This window comes from Schistocerca nitens, chromosome 4 (genome assembly GCF_023898315.1).
Source record: "Schistocerca nitens isolate TAMUIC-IGC-003100 chromosome 4, iqSchNite1.1, whole genome shotgun sequence".
Taxonomy (NCBI): domain Eukaryota; kingdom Metazoa; phylum Arthropoda; class Insecta; order Orthoptera; family Acrididae; genus Schistocerca; species Schistocerca nitens.
Genome location: NC_064617.1, coordinates 647564620 through 647577318, shown reverse-complemented (window position 1 = coordinate 647577318; position 12699 = coordinate 647564620). Strand labels below are relative to the sequence as shown.

Genomic DNA, 12699 nt, shown 5'->3' with positions numbered 1-12699 from the left:
TCGAAAGTAAAATTTAGGGGAGAGCTCTCAAAATCGTTTGAAATAAAGTCAGGTGTTCGACAGGGAGATGGTCTGTCACCTCTGCTTTTCAATTGTGTCTTGGAGAAGGTAGTTCGAGAATGGAGGAAGGCCATCAATACTAAAGGGATTCAACTAGGGAGAAATCCAAACAAGATCACTGTCGACTGTTTAGCCTTCGCAGATGACATGGCATTGATTACAGATTCACTAGACAATGCCCAAGAACAAATAAGAGAACTACACAAAACAGATTCCTTTAAATACCTAGGAGAGTGGATTACATACAATGCCAAAGAAAAGATAGCTATAGAAACTAGAGTGCACAAAATGGAAAGAGTGTTTCATATGACCAAAAACGTTTATAATAAAAAAATCCTTATCCTGGAACACGAAATTAAGACACTACCAAACAGTGGCCAGACCTGAAGCTCTCTATGCGGCAGAAACACTTAAACTAACAAGAAACGGAGATCTTGAGAAACTAGAGAAGGTCGAAAGAAGAATTTTAAGGAAAATACCGGGAGCTAAAAGAAACGATAATGCTGAATACAGGTTAAGACCAAACAGAGAGCTATATCTGAAAACGGAGAAACTAACTGATGTAATGAGGAAGAGGAGACTACAGTTTTTTGGACATATATTCAGAATGGATAACAACAGACTAACCAAGCAGATATTCACATTACTAAATAGCTACAAATCCAAGCCAGCATGGTTCACAGAGACTGAAAAGGACATTGAAAATGCTGGAGTTACAATAGACACAATAGAAAACAGAACACATTTCAGAAAGGCAGTTCAAAAGGCAGAATTTCAGGAGAGAAAGAAAATAACTAGACGAAAGTGGACTCAAGAAGAAAGGGAACAACACTCTAAAAGGATGAAGGAAATTTGGAAACTGAAGAAATCTAATACAATGAAGAGTAGCCAAAGTTGATTCATCGTACCCTCCAAATGGGTTATTCGAAAGAGGAGAAGAAGAAGAAGAAGAAGAAGAAGAAGAAGAAGAAGAAGAAGTAGTTATACACTCATTTAATGGTACCTGAAAGTGCTTGGAAAGATGAGTACAGTGACACAACGCTTGTTAATGTTGAGGTTGAAATGCTTCGCAAAAGAATCCCAGAAAAATATTACATTCTAAATATGCTCATGCCTGGCTATGTCATTATATCAAGCCTTTTGAGTGTTTACTTGTATGGACTGCAGAACTGGCATGAATTGTGTCTTCTATCAGCAGGTCACTTCTCCTTCAATATTCCTTGCAAGCTTACACACACAACAGTGAGGAGAAGTTAGACATGCTACTTTTATACAGCAAATGGTGGCATGAGACGTATTGCCAAGGAATGTGGAATCAGTTTCATTCATATCTTGAACTGATATAAATTCCATTCCTGTCAACTGTCATGTCATCAGACACTCTGAGAACATGATTTCGGGTTTGCTCTGTATCCCTTAGGAGACAACACTATGATTTTCCAATGTGTACTCTTTACTGAGGAAGCAAAGTTACGAACCACGGTAATGTACATTTATGCAACATGAACTTAGGGGCAGCTGGCTTCGTCAGGTACAATTATGACCATGAAGCATAAACCTATGGTGCAGTATCATACTAAATTCCATTGTAGGATTTTACTTCTTACCAACCATGTTAAATAGAAATACATATGCATAATCTGTTATGAACATTCTATCCGTTCTTGTTCAAATGGCTCTGAGCACTATGAGACTTAACTTCTGAGGTCATCAGTCCCCTAGAACTTAGAACTACTTAAACCTGACTAACCTAAGGACATCACACACATCCATGCCCAAGGCACGATTCGAACCTGCGACTGCAGCTCTGTTCTTGTACAAGCAGTACCACTGGATAAGTAGTAACATATGTGGCTCCAACACGACAGCTGCCCGACTCAGTCCTCCCATGTTACAATGCAAATACTGAATGAAAAGTTTCCTGACCACTGGATATGACGGAATGCTGCAGTTTGTGACTGGCCAGGTCTCTTAATTTGACTCCTCTTTATTTCTTTCTATGAGAAGCACGGAAGATGAAGCTCCAACTACACCAGATGATATGCACCACTGAATCACCACATCATGCAATGGCATCTGATCCAGTGCAGATTCATCTTTTCACCTATCTACTAAACAGTGAAGCAAATGTGCCTTGCAGCTAATGGTAAACAATCGGAGAACCTGTTTAAGTACACTGTAAAAACATGTTTCACTAAGGGCACTATTTATTTTTTATTAGGTATTTTGTGTATGATTAATTTATTAATAGTGCATAACAATGTTTCATTCTGACAGCATGTTAATTCTGTAAACATTGGCTGTTCCAGTTTACCGCATTGTATTCACCTATTTCAACAATCTCCTGACAAATGATCAGGGTAGTAAGTATTATATTCAAATGTTTTATGTTTTTTTATTTTATACTTTCTGACATGTTTCACACCCATGGGTATCTAATCTAGGTGGCATGGTGTCAGTGATTTTGATGATCAAACAGTTTGGTTTATTTAAAGTGTATTCCATCTACTTACAGTTTCGAGAAGAATTTACAGACACATTTGTCTGACAGCAGGTGGTTACTTTAGCAAGCATACAGGCATCTCCAGGCAAAGAAATGTAAGAAAGTTAATACAGAAGTTCTCTTTTTTTCCACTGAGCAGGGCTGTTTACCATTATAAGGGTACCCTACATTTCTGTTTTGGCTCTGACAAGTATGCAGCAACAGGCAACAGGGAGGGTTTAAACTGAAAACTGCCCGACACACACACACACACACACACACACACACACACACACACACACACACACACACACACACACGAAAATGTACATACATTTGAAATAGTTTTCCTAAGTCCCATCTGATGCACCAGAAGCTAGTCCATGCCGTATTTCCCGATACAAAAATCAAAGCTGACCCAGTATCTCTGTCATATAAGAAATGAGGTTTTATCTCGTTGTGTATGCCTGTCCTGCGCATATAACATCAGAGCCTCACATAAGAGTTCTGCTTGGCTGTGTTTACATCACAATACCTGACTGTGGCCAAATTGATTTCTTACTTTAGTACACTTCTTGGATTTTTTTGCAAAGAGTTTCAATCTCGACATTGACAAGCATTGTATCACTGTACTTGTGTTTCCAAGCATTTTCAGATGCCGTTAAAAAATTATATCGTTTTGTTTAAAAATCTTACTTGCTTCATTACCTCGATTGATATGAGAGTTAAGACACTTTATCACATATCAAGGTATATGCCCCTTAGCACAGCATGCTATTATTAACTGAAAACCTCAGTTTGATATTTGGAACCATTCATGAAAGAAGAAGAAGAAGAAGAAGAAGAAGAAGAAGAAGAAGGGATGTTATGTCTTACACGAGTCATCCTGTGATGCATTCATGACACAAAAAGAAAATCCAAACAAAATGTTATATTCTAAAATGTTCTCATTATGACCGTTTTGTTCCAGGGGTAAATCATTCATTCACTAGATCTCTTTGCAATGTCTGCTCATGAAAGGGAACAAAAATCACTAATATTCTAGCCAGTAACACCAAGAGCACTACTGAATGGCTTAACAAGTGTTGGTACTGCTATGAATGGGAAGATAAATAACGGAGTGGGTTCTTATGTATGACTCAGTGACCAAATCATCATTCTCATAATGAAAAGGAGACCAATATCAATCACCATACGCAGATTTAAATCCCTACTTCATAGATTGCTGATAATGAAATGGATAACTTAACTGAAAGAGAAAATTGTTTTGCACCCGCCAATGCCCTAAAATGTAGTATCCATATTTAAAGTTCAAAGAGGTTTCATATGGTGTGCGCTTCTGGATATTAATCTTCACAAGAAGAAGTATAACATCAGAGAAAATCAAACAGATTACAGGTGAAAATGTAATGCAACTGTATTTTGTCATAAAGCAGAAGTCTCTGCACTGTTAACTAGAACTTCTTTATTGTTCATGAAACTAATGCCGATACAGAAGTTAAAAATTATTCTTTAAGAAAAATACAGTAATGTAATGTCCTTGTAGAATATAAATAAAAGGTAACAAAATGGTTCAAATGGCTCTGAGCCCTATGGGACTTAACATCTGAGGTCATCAGTTCCCTAGAACTAAGAACTACTTAAACCTAAGTAACATAAGGACATCACACACATCCATGCACGAGGCAGGACTCGAACCTGCGACCGTAGCGGTCGCGCGGTTCGAGACTGTAGCACCTAGAACCGCTCGGCCACTTCGGCCAGCAGTAAAGGTAACAACTCACAAATCAGAAGAGGCATTTTTATGTGCTTTTCAGAGACTCCACACCTCTACTATTTTATGAGCTTTTACCCATACACTCTAATTATTTACATTCTACAACAAAAACATGATACGTACCTGTTGTCCCACCACACTAACTAGGGCTGACTTGTTGAGGAAATGGCATTCAAGTGGCAACATTCCTAGTTCATGGTGCTTCTTGACTGGGGGGAAAAAAATAAGGATCAGCAATCTAAACAATCAACTGCACTTTCATATTAGAAGAAGTTGCTATATCAGAGGCATGTGATTTTTAGTTACATACACATACACACACACACACACACACACACACACACACACACACACACACATTTTTGTACTAATTATATCCACTCAATCTTCCAGTACACGTACAACAATGTTTTCTTCATCACAGGCATAAGATACATGCTAATACACGGTTAACAAGACAAATGGAAGAGGAACAGTTAGTAGCAAGTTTCTGATGTGTTATTTAAGCTCATTCAGCTGTCTTTGGACCTAAGTTACAAAGGCAGTTAAACAGGAACAGACAGTTTCTATTATCCTGCCAGCAAGCGAACTGCAATGAAAGTAAGTACACAGAGTCAGAAACATTCTGGATGAATAACATCTTCAAAATGTGATCAGAAACAAAGAGCAGCTGAAACGAAACATTTGCTTTTCTCACTCCCTGACATTAGATCTAGGAAAACATGTCACATCCTAAATAGGTACAAAATCTGATCATGGAGTCATTCCTATTAAAAAAAAAAGGTTCAAATGGCTCTGAGCACTGTGGGACTTAACTTCTGAGGTCATCAGTCCCCTAGAACTTAGAACTACTTAAACCTACCTAACCTAAGGACATCGCACACATCCATGCCCGAGGCAGGATTCGAACATTCGAACCTGCGTCCGTGGCGGTCGCGTGATTCCAAACTGCAGTGCCTAGAATCGCTCGGCCACACTGGCCGGCAATGAATGGGTAACACCAGATATAATAACCAAGATTGAAAACTGTAAACACAGAAGAATGGAAGCGCAACTACAGGTTAAATAATGAATTAGGAAGGGAGACAGAAAAATCAAAGGAGAATGACTGACGGAAAAGTGTGACAAGATAGAGACATTAGAGAAAGAAGGAAAATACAATTTCATGTACAAAGAAGCAATGGATTTGACATTCGGGGAAAAAGAAACAACAATGGACTAAAGGAAGAAGAGGCAGCATACGGTAAAATGGTGAGTGAACACCAAGAAATAATGAGAAGATGGAAAGAATATATAGAATGGCTATACGCTGCAGACAGCCAACCAAGTGGAGAAGACCTTGGGATAGAAGATGGAGATAAAGTTGCTGATGATGACAAAGGAAATGCAATACTAACCAGTGAAACTGAAGAATCTATGAAGGAGATGAAAAATGGAAAGGCAATGGGAATTGACGAGATTCCTGCGGAACTGGAGAAAGAAGGGGAAAGGGAGTTGGGAATTGTGTAATCAGATATACATGACAGGAAAATGGCCAAAGGACTTTCTGGAAAGTATCTTAATACCTATAGAAAAGAAAAAGAATAGCAAAAAGTGTGAGGAACATAGAACAGTGAGCCTGATATCGCATGCAGCCAAAGTCTTGCTGAGGACGCTCAACCGAAGGCTATATGGAAAGCTGAATTCCGCGTCGCCCGTTTGGCCAGCCTGTCGGCAAGTTCATTGCTGGGGATTCCGACGTGTCCTGGGGTCCACACAAACACCACGGAACGGCGGGACTGTTCCAGCGCATATATGGACTCCCGAATGGACGCTACCAGAGGGTGGCGAGGGTAGCACTGGTTGATAGCTTGTAGGCTGCTAATTAGTCAGTACACAGGAGAAATGACTCGTCAGGGCATGAGCGGATGTACTCAAGAACACGAGATATGGCCGCCAGCTCTGCAGTGAAAACACTGCAGCCAACTGGCAAGGAGTGCTGCTCAATCTGTCCCCCATGAACATATGCAAAGCCTACATGAGCATCAGCCATTGATCCGTCGGTGTAAACAGCTTCAGTGCCCCGGAACACTTCAAGAACCGAGAGGAACTGACAGCGGAGAGCGGCGGGGTTAACGAAGTCCTTAGGGCCATGCAAAAGGTCCAGACGAGGCTGCAGTCGAGACGCACACCATGGAGGCGTACGTCAACGGATCGCAAGTAGAGCTGGTAAAGGGAAGGACTCCAGTTCGGAGAGAAGGGACTGCACGTGAACCGCAATCATTAGCCCCGATCTGGGCCGCCAATGCAGGAGATGAGACTGATGCGGGCGGGAAAAGGAGAAGGTAATTCGGATGCTCAGGGGAACTATGAATGTGTGCTGCGTAACTGGCGAGCAGTTGCGCACGTCTGATCTGCAGTGGAGGGACACCAGTACGCTGGTCACCGGACTCCTCCTAAACTCTCCTGTCGCTAATCGAACCCCACAGTGGTGCCTGGGGTCGAGTAAATGCAATGCTGAAGGCGATGCCGAACCATAAACCACACTCCCATAGTCAATTCGGCATTGGACAAGGGCTCTGTACTACTGCAGCAGCGTACAGCGATCTGCACCCCAATTGGCGTTGCTCAGGCAACGGAGGGCATTGAGGTGCTGCCAGCACTTCTGCTTAAGCTGACTAAGATGAGGGAGCCAAGTCAATCGAGCGTTGAAAACCAGTCCTAGGAATTGATGTGTCTCTGCTACTGTGAGTGGATCGTCATTAAGGTAAAGTGCGGGTTCCGGATGAACGGTAGGATGCCGACATAAGTGCATGACACACGACTTTGCAGCTGAAACCTGGAAGCCGTGGGCTAGAGCCCATGACAGCACCTTGTGGATGGCTCCCTGGAGGTGCCGCTCAGCAACAACAGTACTGGAGCAGCAGTACAAAATGCAGAAGTCGTCTGCATACAGAGAAGGTGAGACGGAGGGCCTGACAGCTGCTGCTAGACCGTTAATGGTCACTAGAACTAGAGGGAAACTCAATACAGAGCCCAGTGGGACTCCATTCTCCTGGATATGAATGGAACTATGGAAGTCACCAACTTGGACATGGAAAGTACGGAGCGCCAGGAAGTTTTGGATAAAAACCAGGAGTGGTCCCTGGAGACCCCACTCATACAATGTGGCAAGGATATGATGCTGCCAAGTCTTGTCGTATGCTTTACTTAAGTCAAAAAAGACGGCAATCAGGTGTTGCCGTCCGGAAAATGCTGTTCAGATGGCAGACTCGGTGGACATAAGATTATCAGTGGTAGAGCGACCCTGGCAGAAGCCGCCTTGACATTGAGCCAGCAAGCCACCTGACTTCAGGACCCAACCCAACCACCGACATACCATACATTCCAGCAGCTTACAAAGAACGTTGGTGAGGCTGATAGCTATCCACATTAAGCGAGTTTTTACAGAGTTTGAGCACCGGAATGATGGTGTTCCCCCACCATTGCGATGGAAAGACGTCATCGCGCCAGAGCCGGTTGAAAATGACGAGAAGATGTCGCTTGTAGTCAGATGAGAGATGTTTAATCATCTGGCTGTGGATGCGATCAGGCCCAGGAGCTGTGTCGGGGCAATGTGCAAGGGCACTGAGGAGCTCCCACTCTGTAAATGGGGCATTATAGGATTCATTGCAGCGTGTAGTGAATGAGAAGATGTTCCCTTCCAGCTGCTGTTTGAGTGTGTGAAAGGCTGGGGGGTAATTCTCCGACGCAGAGGCTCGAGGAAAGTGCTCGGCAATCTTGTTTGCGATGGTACATAACTCGCCATTTATGGTAACACCGGGGACTGCTATTGGGGCCTGGTACCCGAAAAGACGTTTGATCTTTGCCCAGACTTGGGAAGGGGACGTGTGGCACCCAAAGGTGGAGACGTATCTCTCCCAACACTCTTCCTTCCGTTGTTTGATAAGGTAGTGAACACGGGCACAGAGCTGTTTAGAGGCTATGAGGTGCTCCCGGGAAGGGTGCTGCTTATGCCGCTGTAGAGCTCGACAACGCTCCTTAATTGCTTCAGCGACTTCCGGTGACCACAAAGGGACTGCCTTAGGCTTCAGGCACCCTAAAGAGTGAGGGATCGCATTTTCTGCCGCAGAAACAATTGTGCCAGTCACCTGCTCAACCTTCACATCGATGTTACCGTGTGGGGGAGAGTCAACGATGACGGCAGAGGTGAAAGTTCCCCAGTTCGCCTTGTTCAAAGCCCACCTGAGCAGGCGCCCATGTGCCTGAAACTGGGGCAGTGACAGGAAGATGGGGAAGTAGTCACTACCACACAGGTCATCATGTGCTCTCCAGTTGATAGAAGGGAGAAGTCCTGGACTGCAAATTGATACATCAATGGCTGAGTAACTACCATCAGCCACACTGAGATGTGTGGCGGCCCCAATATTTAAGAGGCAGAGGTCAAATTGCGACAGTAAAATTTCGACATCTCTGCCTCGACCAGTAACCACGGTACCACCCCACAAGGGGTTATGGGCGTTAAAATCTTCCAAAAGTAGGAAAGGTTTAGGGAGTTGATCAATCAGTGCAGCTAATACATTCAGGGGTATTGCACCATCTGGTAGAAGATACACATTGCAGACAGTTATTTCCTGCGCCATCCTTATTCTGACAGCCACAGCTTCAAGAGGGATTTGAAGGGGCACATGTTCACTACAGACCGAGTTTAGGACATAAATGCAAACTCCACCTGGCACTCAATTATAGTCGCTACAGTTCCTGTAATATCCATTATAGCCGCGGATGGCAGGGGTCCGCATTGCTGGGAACCAGGTTTCCTGAAGGGCAATGCAGGTAGCAAGTGAAAGCTCAACAGTTGCCGTAGCTCAGCCAGGCGGTGGAAAAAATCGCTGCAATTCCACTGGAGGAAACATCGTGAGACTGTGAAGGCATGGAACATTCAATGACGCAGTTAACACCTCGGAGTTACCTGCTGCCACCGATTTATTGCCTGAGCAGTCTATATCCATTGTGTCTGAGGGTCTGGCAAGATCTAGGTCCTCAGCGGATGCCAAAATTTTTACCCCATTCTCAGCCGCAAAGCTTGTAGGTAGTGGTGGTGTGGGTACCACCTCAATTTCCTTGGTCTTAGGGGTTTTCTTTTTGGATTTCTCTTGCTGCTTCTTGGGTTTCCCTGGCTGCGAGGACTTCACTGGCTCAGTCTCCGGGATTGAGATTGAGTGTGAAGCCCTACAACCAACTGTTTTTGGGCTCTTCAGCCACTGGCGGGTGCCATCTTTCCAACTAGAAGAAACCTGGGAAGGGAGTGACCCAAGGGACCCCTCAATAGCGAGAGAAGCTGAAGAAGACTTATGCTTCTCTGGCTTAGAAGTGGGGACGGACATCCCCAATGGTTGGGGGTGGGGGTGGGGGTGGGGAGGGTTGCTCCCAAATTAGGTGGTGCAGGAGCAACAGGGAGAGAAATGCCCCCCCCCCCCCACCATCAAGGGGGCAGATGCAGTCTTCCAGCTCAGAGGTGACCTGTGTTAGCGGTGCTGATGGTACCAGAACTGTTGTACCAGCGGCGTAAGATGATGTCATATGCACAGGATGAAGGCATTCAAATTTTCTCTTAGCCTCTGTGTAGGTCAGTCGGTCCAGGGTCTTGTACTCCACGATTTTCCTTTCTTTCTGAAGAATCCTGCAGTCAGGCGAGCAAGGCAAATGGTGCTCTCCACAGTTGACACAGATGGGAGGCAGGGCACATGGAGTATTGGGATGCGATGGGCGTCCGCAATCTTGGCATGTGACGCTGGAAGTACAGCGAGAAGACATATGGATGAACTTCAAGCACTTAAAGCACTGCATCAGGGGAGGGATATAGGGCTTTACATCACACAGGTAGACCATCACCTTGATCTTCTCAGGCAATGTATCACCTTCAAAGGCCAAGATGAAGGCACCAGTGGCAACCTGATTATCCTTCGGAAACCGATGGACATGCCGGACGAAATGTACACCTCGTTGCTCTAAATTGGCGTGCAGCTCATCGCCGGACTGCAAAAGAATATCTCTGTGAAATATGATACCCTGGGCCATATTTAAGCTCTTATGGGGCATGATGGTTACATCCCCCAGCGTGTCACAAGCAAGAAACTCCCATGACTGGGCAGAGAATGCTGTTTTGATCAAGATTGACCCAGATCTCATATTGGACAAGCCCTCCAACTCCCCGAACTTGTCCACTTAAATGCTAAACAAAAAACCGAGGCTTCATCATCATGAAAGATCCCCCATCAGCTCTCGAACATACAAGGTGCCGGGGTGAATAAGATCCGCTGCCATCCTTAGCCTGACGTTCCTCCCATGGTGTGGCCAGGGAGGGGAATGATTTGAGGTTGTACTTTTGTGCGTTGAATTGAGCTTGTGATCGCTTAGAGACTGCTAGTGTTTCACCACCAGCAAGAAATGATGGACTAAGCTGCATCACTTGTCATCCGCCCCGATGCCACCCACTCTGACCAGGGGTCCTCCCCAAGGGCGCCACCCAGCTGCAGCCAAGGCCACCTGTCAGGATGGCCATTGCCAGGAGACCTGATGCCCCAGGGGGATGGACATCTACCACTTAGCATACGTGGGAAGTTAATGGCGCAGGCATCAGTAGAGCAATCCCTCTGTGGTCAGGGGGCTACAACCAACATGGTACATGGTGGCCCCACGACAACGGACTGGCTATCGTGCTGGATATCAGGTGCAAAGAAGTCCATGGTCATCATCGACACATAAATTGACACTGCATAATGCATGGTGGAAAGTGTACCCAGGAAGGTGTCTTCACCTAAGAGGTGGAGAATGGGCAGGACTGCAATGTGACGATGAGAAAGTGGGCTTAGGTCTCAATGCACGACGGACACGATGCATCCTGTAAGGTGCCCTTAAGCAACTGGCTCGATCTTCTGGAAAATTTTGAAGAATGGAGGTCAAACCCTACAGGGGACCATCACATAAAGGCCAAAATGTGAGAAACTCCTTTTGGTCGCCTCATACGACAGGCAGGAATACCTCGGGCCTATTCTAACCCCCGGAGCCGCAGGGGAGGAGTAGTTTGTCTAGGGGGTCGGAGAGTGGAGTGTATAATATTTGCAGACAACATGGTTGTGACGGCAGAGAGTGAAACAGAGATGGAACAAATGTTAGATGATCTAAACACAAAATTAGAAGAATATGGAATGAAGATTAGCAAGAAGAAAACAAAAAGCATGGTAATTGGAGGAAAACGGAGAAAATGCTGTATGAAAATAGGGGGAGAGGAAATAGAGCAAGTGATTAACTTCAATTACCTGGGAAGTGTAATAATGGATGATATGTATTTCTCAACAGAAATTAGGAAAAAAATTGCAATGGCGAAAGAAGGATTCAAGGGGAAACAGAAATTACTTTGTGGACCACTAAACAAAGCTCTGAGGAAAAGACTTGCCAAATGTTACATCTGGAGTGTTGCGCAATATGGTGCGGAGTACTGAACATTGAGGAAGGAATATGAAAGAAGACTGGAGGCACTAGAGACGTGGATATGGAGAAGAATCGAAAAAGTTAAATGGGAAGACTGAGTAAGGAATGAAGACGTATTAAGAAGAGTTGGAGAAGAAAGAAACATGCTGAAAGTCATCAGAAAGAGAAAACTGAACTGGACTGGACATTGTTTGAGGAGGGACTGTTTATTGAAGGAAGGAATAGAAGGAATGGTGGAGGGGAAAAAGGGGATGAGGAAAAAGAAGATATCAAATGCTGGACAATATCAAAGGAGGCAAATATTCAGAAATGAAAAGACTGGCTATGGACAGACAAAAGTGGAAGAGTCTCAACCCATGACAAGACCTGCCATAAGGCAGAATACCATACTACTACTACTACTACTACTACTACTACTGCAACACACAAAAAGGCTAATCTGACCTCAAAGTAGCCTTTACAACACATTTTGGTCACTATACAGGGTTATTACAAATGATTGAAGCGATTTCACAGCTCTACAATAACTTTATTATTTGAGATATTTTCACAGTGCTTTGCACACACATACAAAAACTCAAAAAGCTTTTTTAGGCATTCACAAATGTTCGATATGTGCCCCTTTAGTGATTCGGCAGACATCAAGCTGATAATCAAGTTCCTCCCACACTCGGCGCAGCATGTCCCCATCAATGAGTTCGAAAGCATCGTTGATGCGAGCTCGCAGTTCTGGCACGTTTCTTGGTAGAGGAGGTTTAAACACTGAATCTTTCACATAACCCCACAGAAAGAAATCGCATGGGGTTAAGTTGGGAGAGTGTGCAGGCCATGACATGAATTGCTCATCATGATCTCCACCACGACCGATCCATCGGTTTTCCAATCTCCTGTTTAAGAAATGCCGAAC

At 44.4% G+C, this 12699-nt stretch overlaps 1 protein-coding gene across 2 annotated transcripts in view; it reads right to left on the bottom strand.

Moving 5' to 3' along the window:
• LOC126252979 (negative elongation factor A-like) overlaps positions 1 to 12699 on the bottom strand; it is a 138824-nt gene that overhangs the window by 58738 nt on the left and 67387 nt on the right. For both annotated transcript variants that reach the window (XM_049954005.1, XM_049954006.1), the window contains exon 3: positions 4443 to 4528. In XM_049954005.1, coding sequence (XP_049809962.1) covers positions 4443 to 4528 — 86 coding nt within the window. The remainder of the gene's footprint in view (positions 1 to 4442; positions 4529 to 12699) is intronic.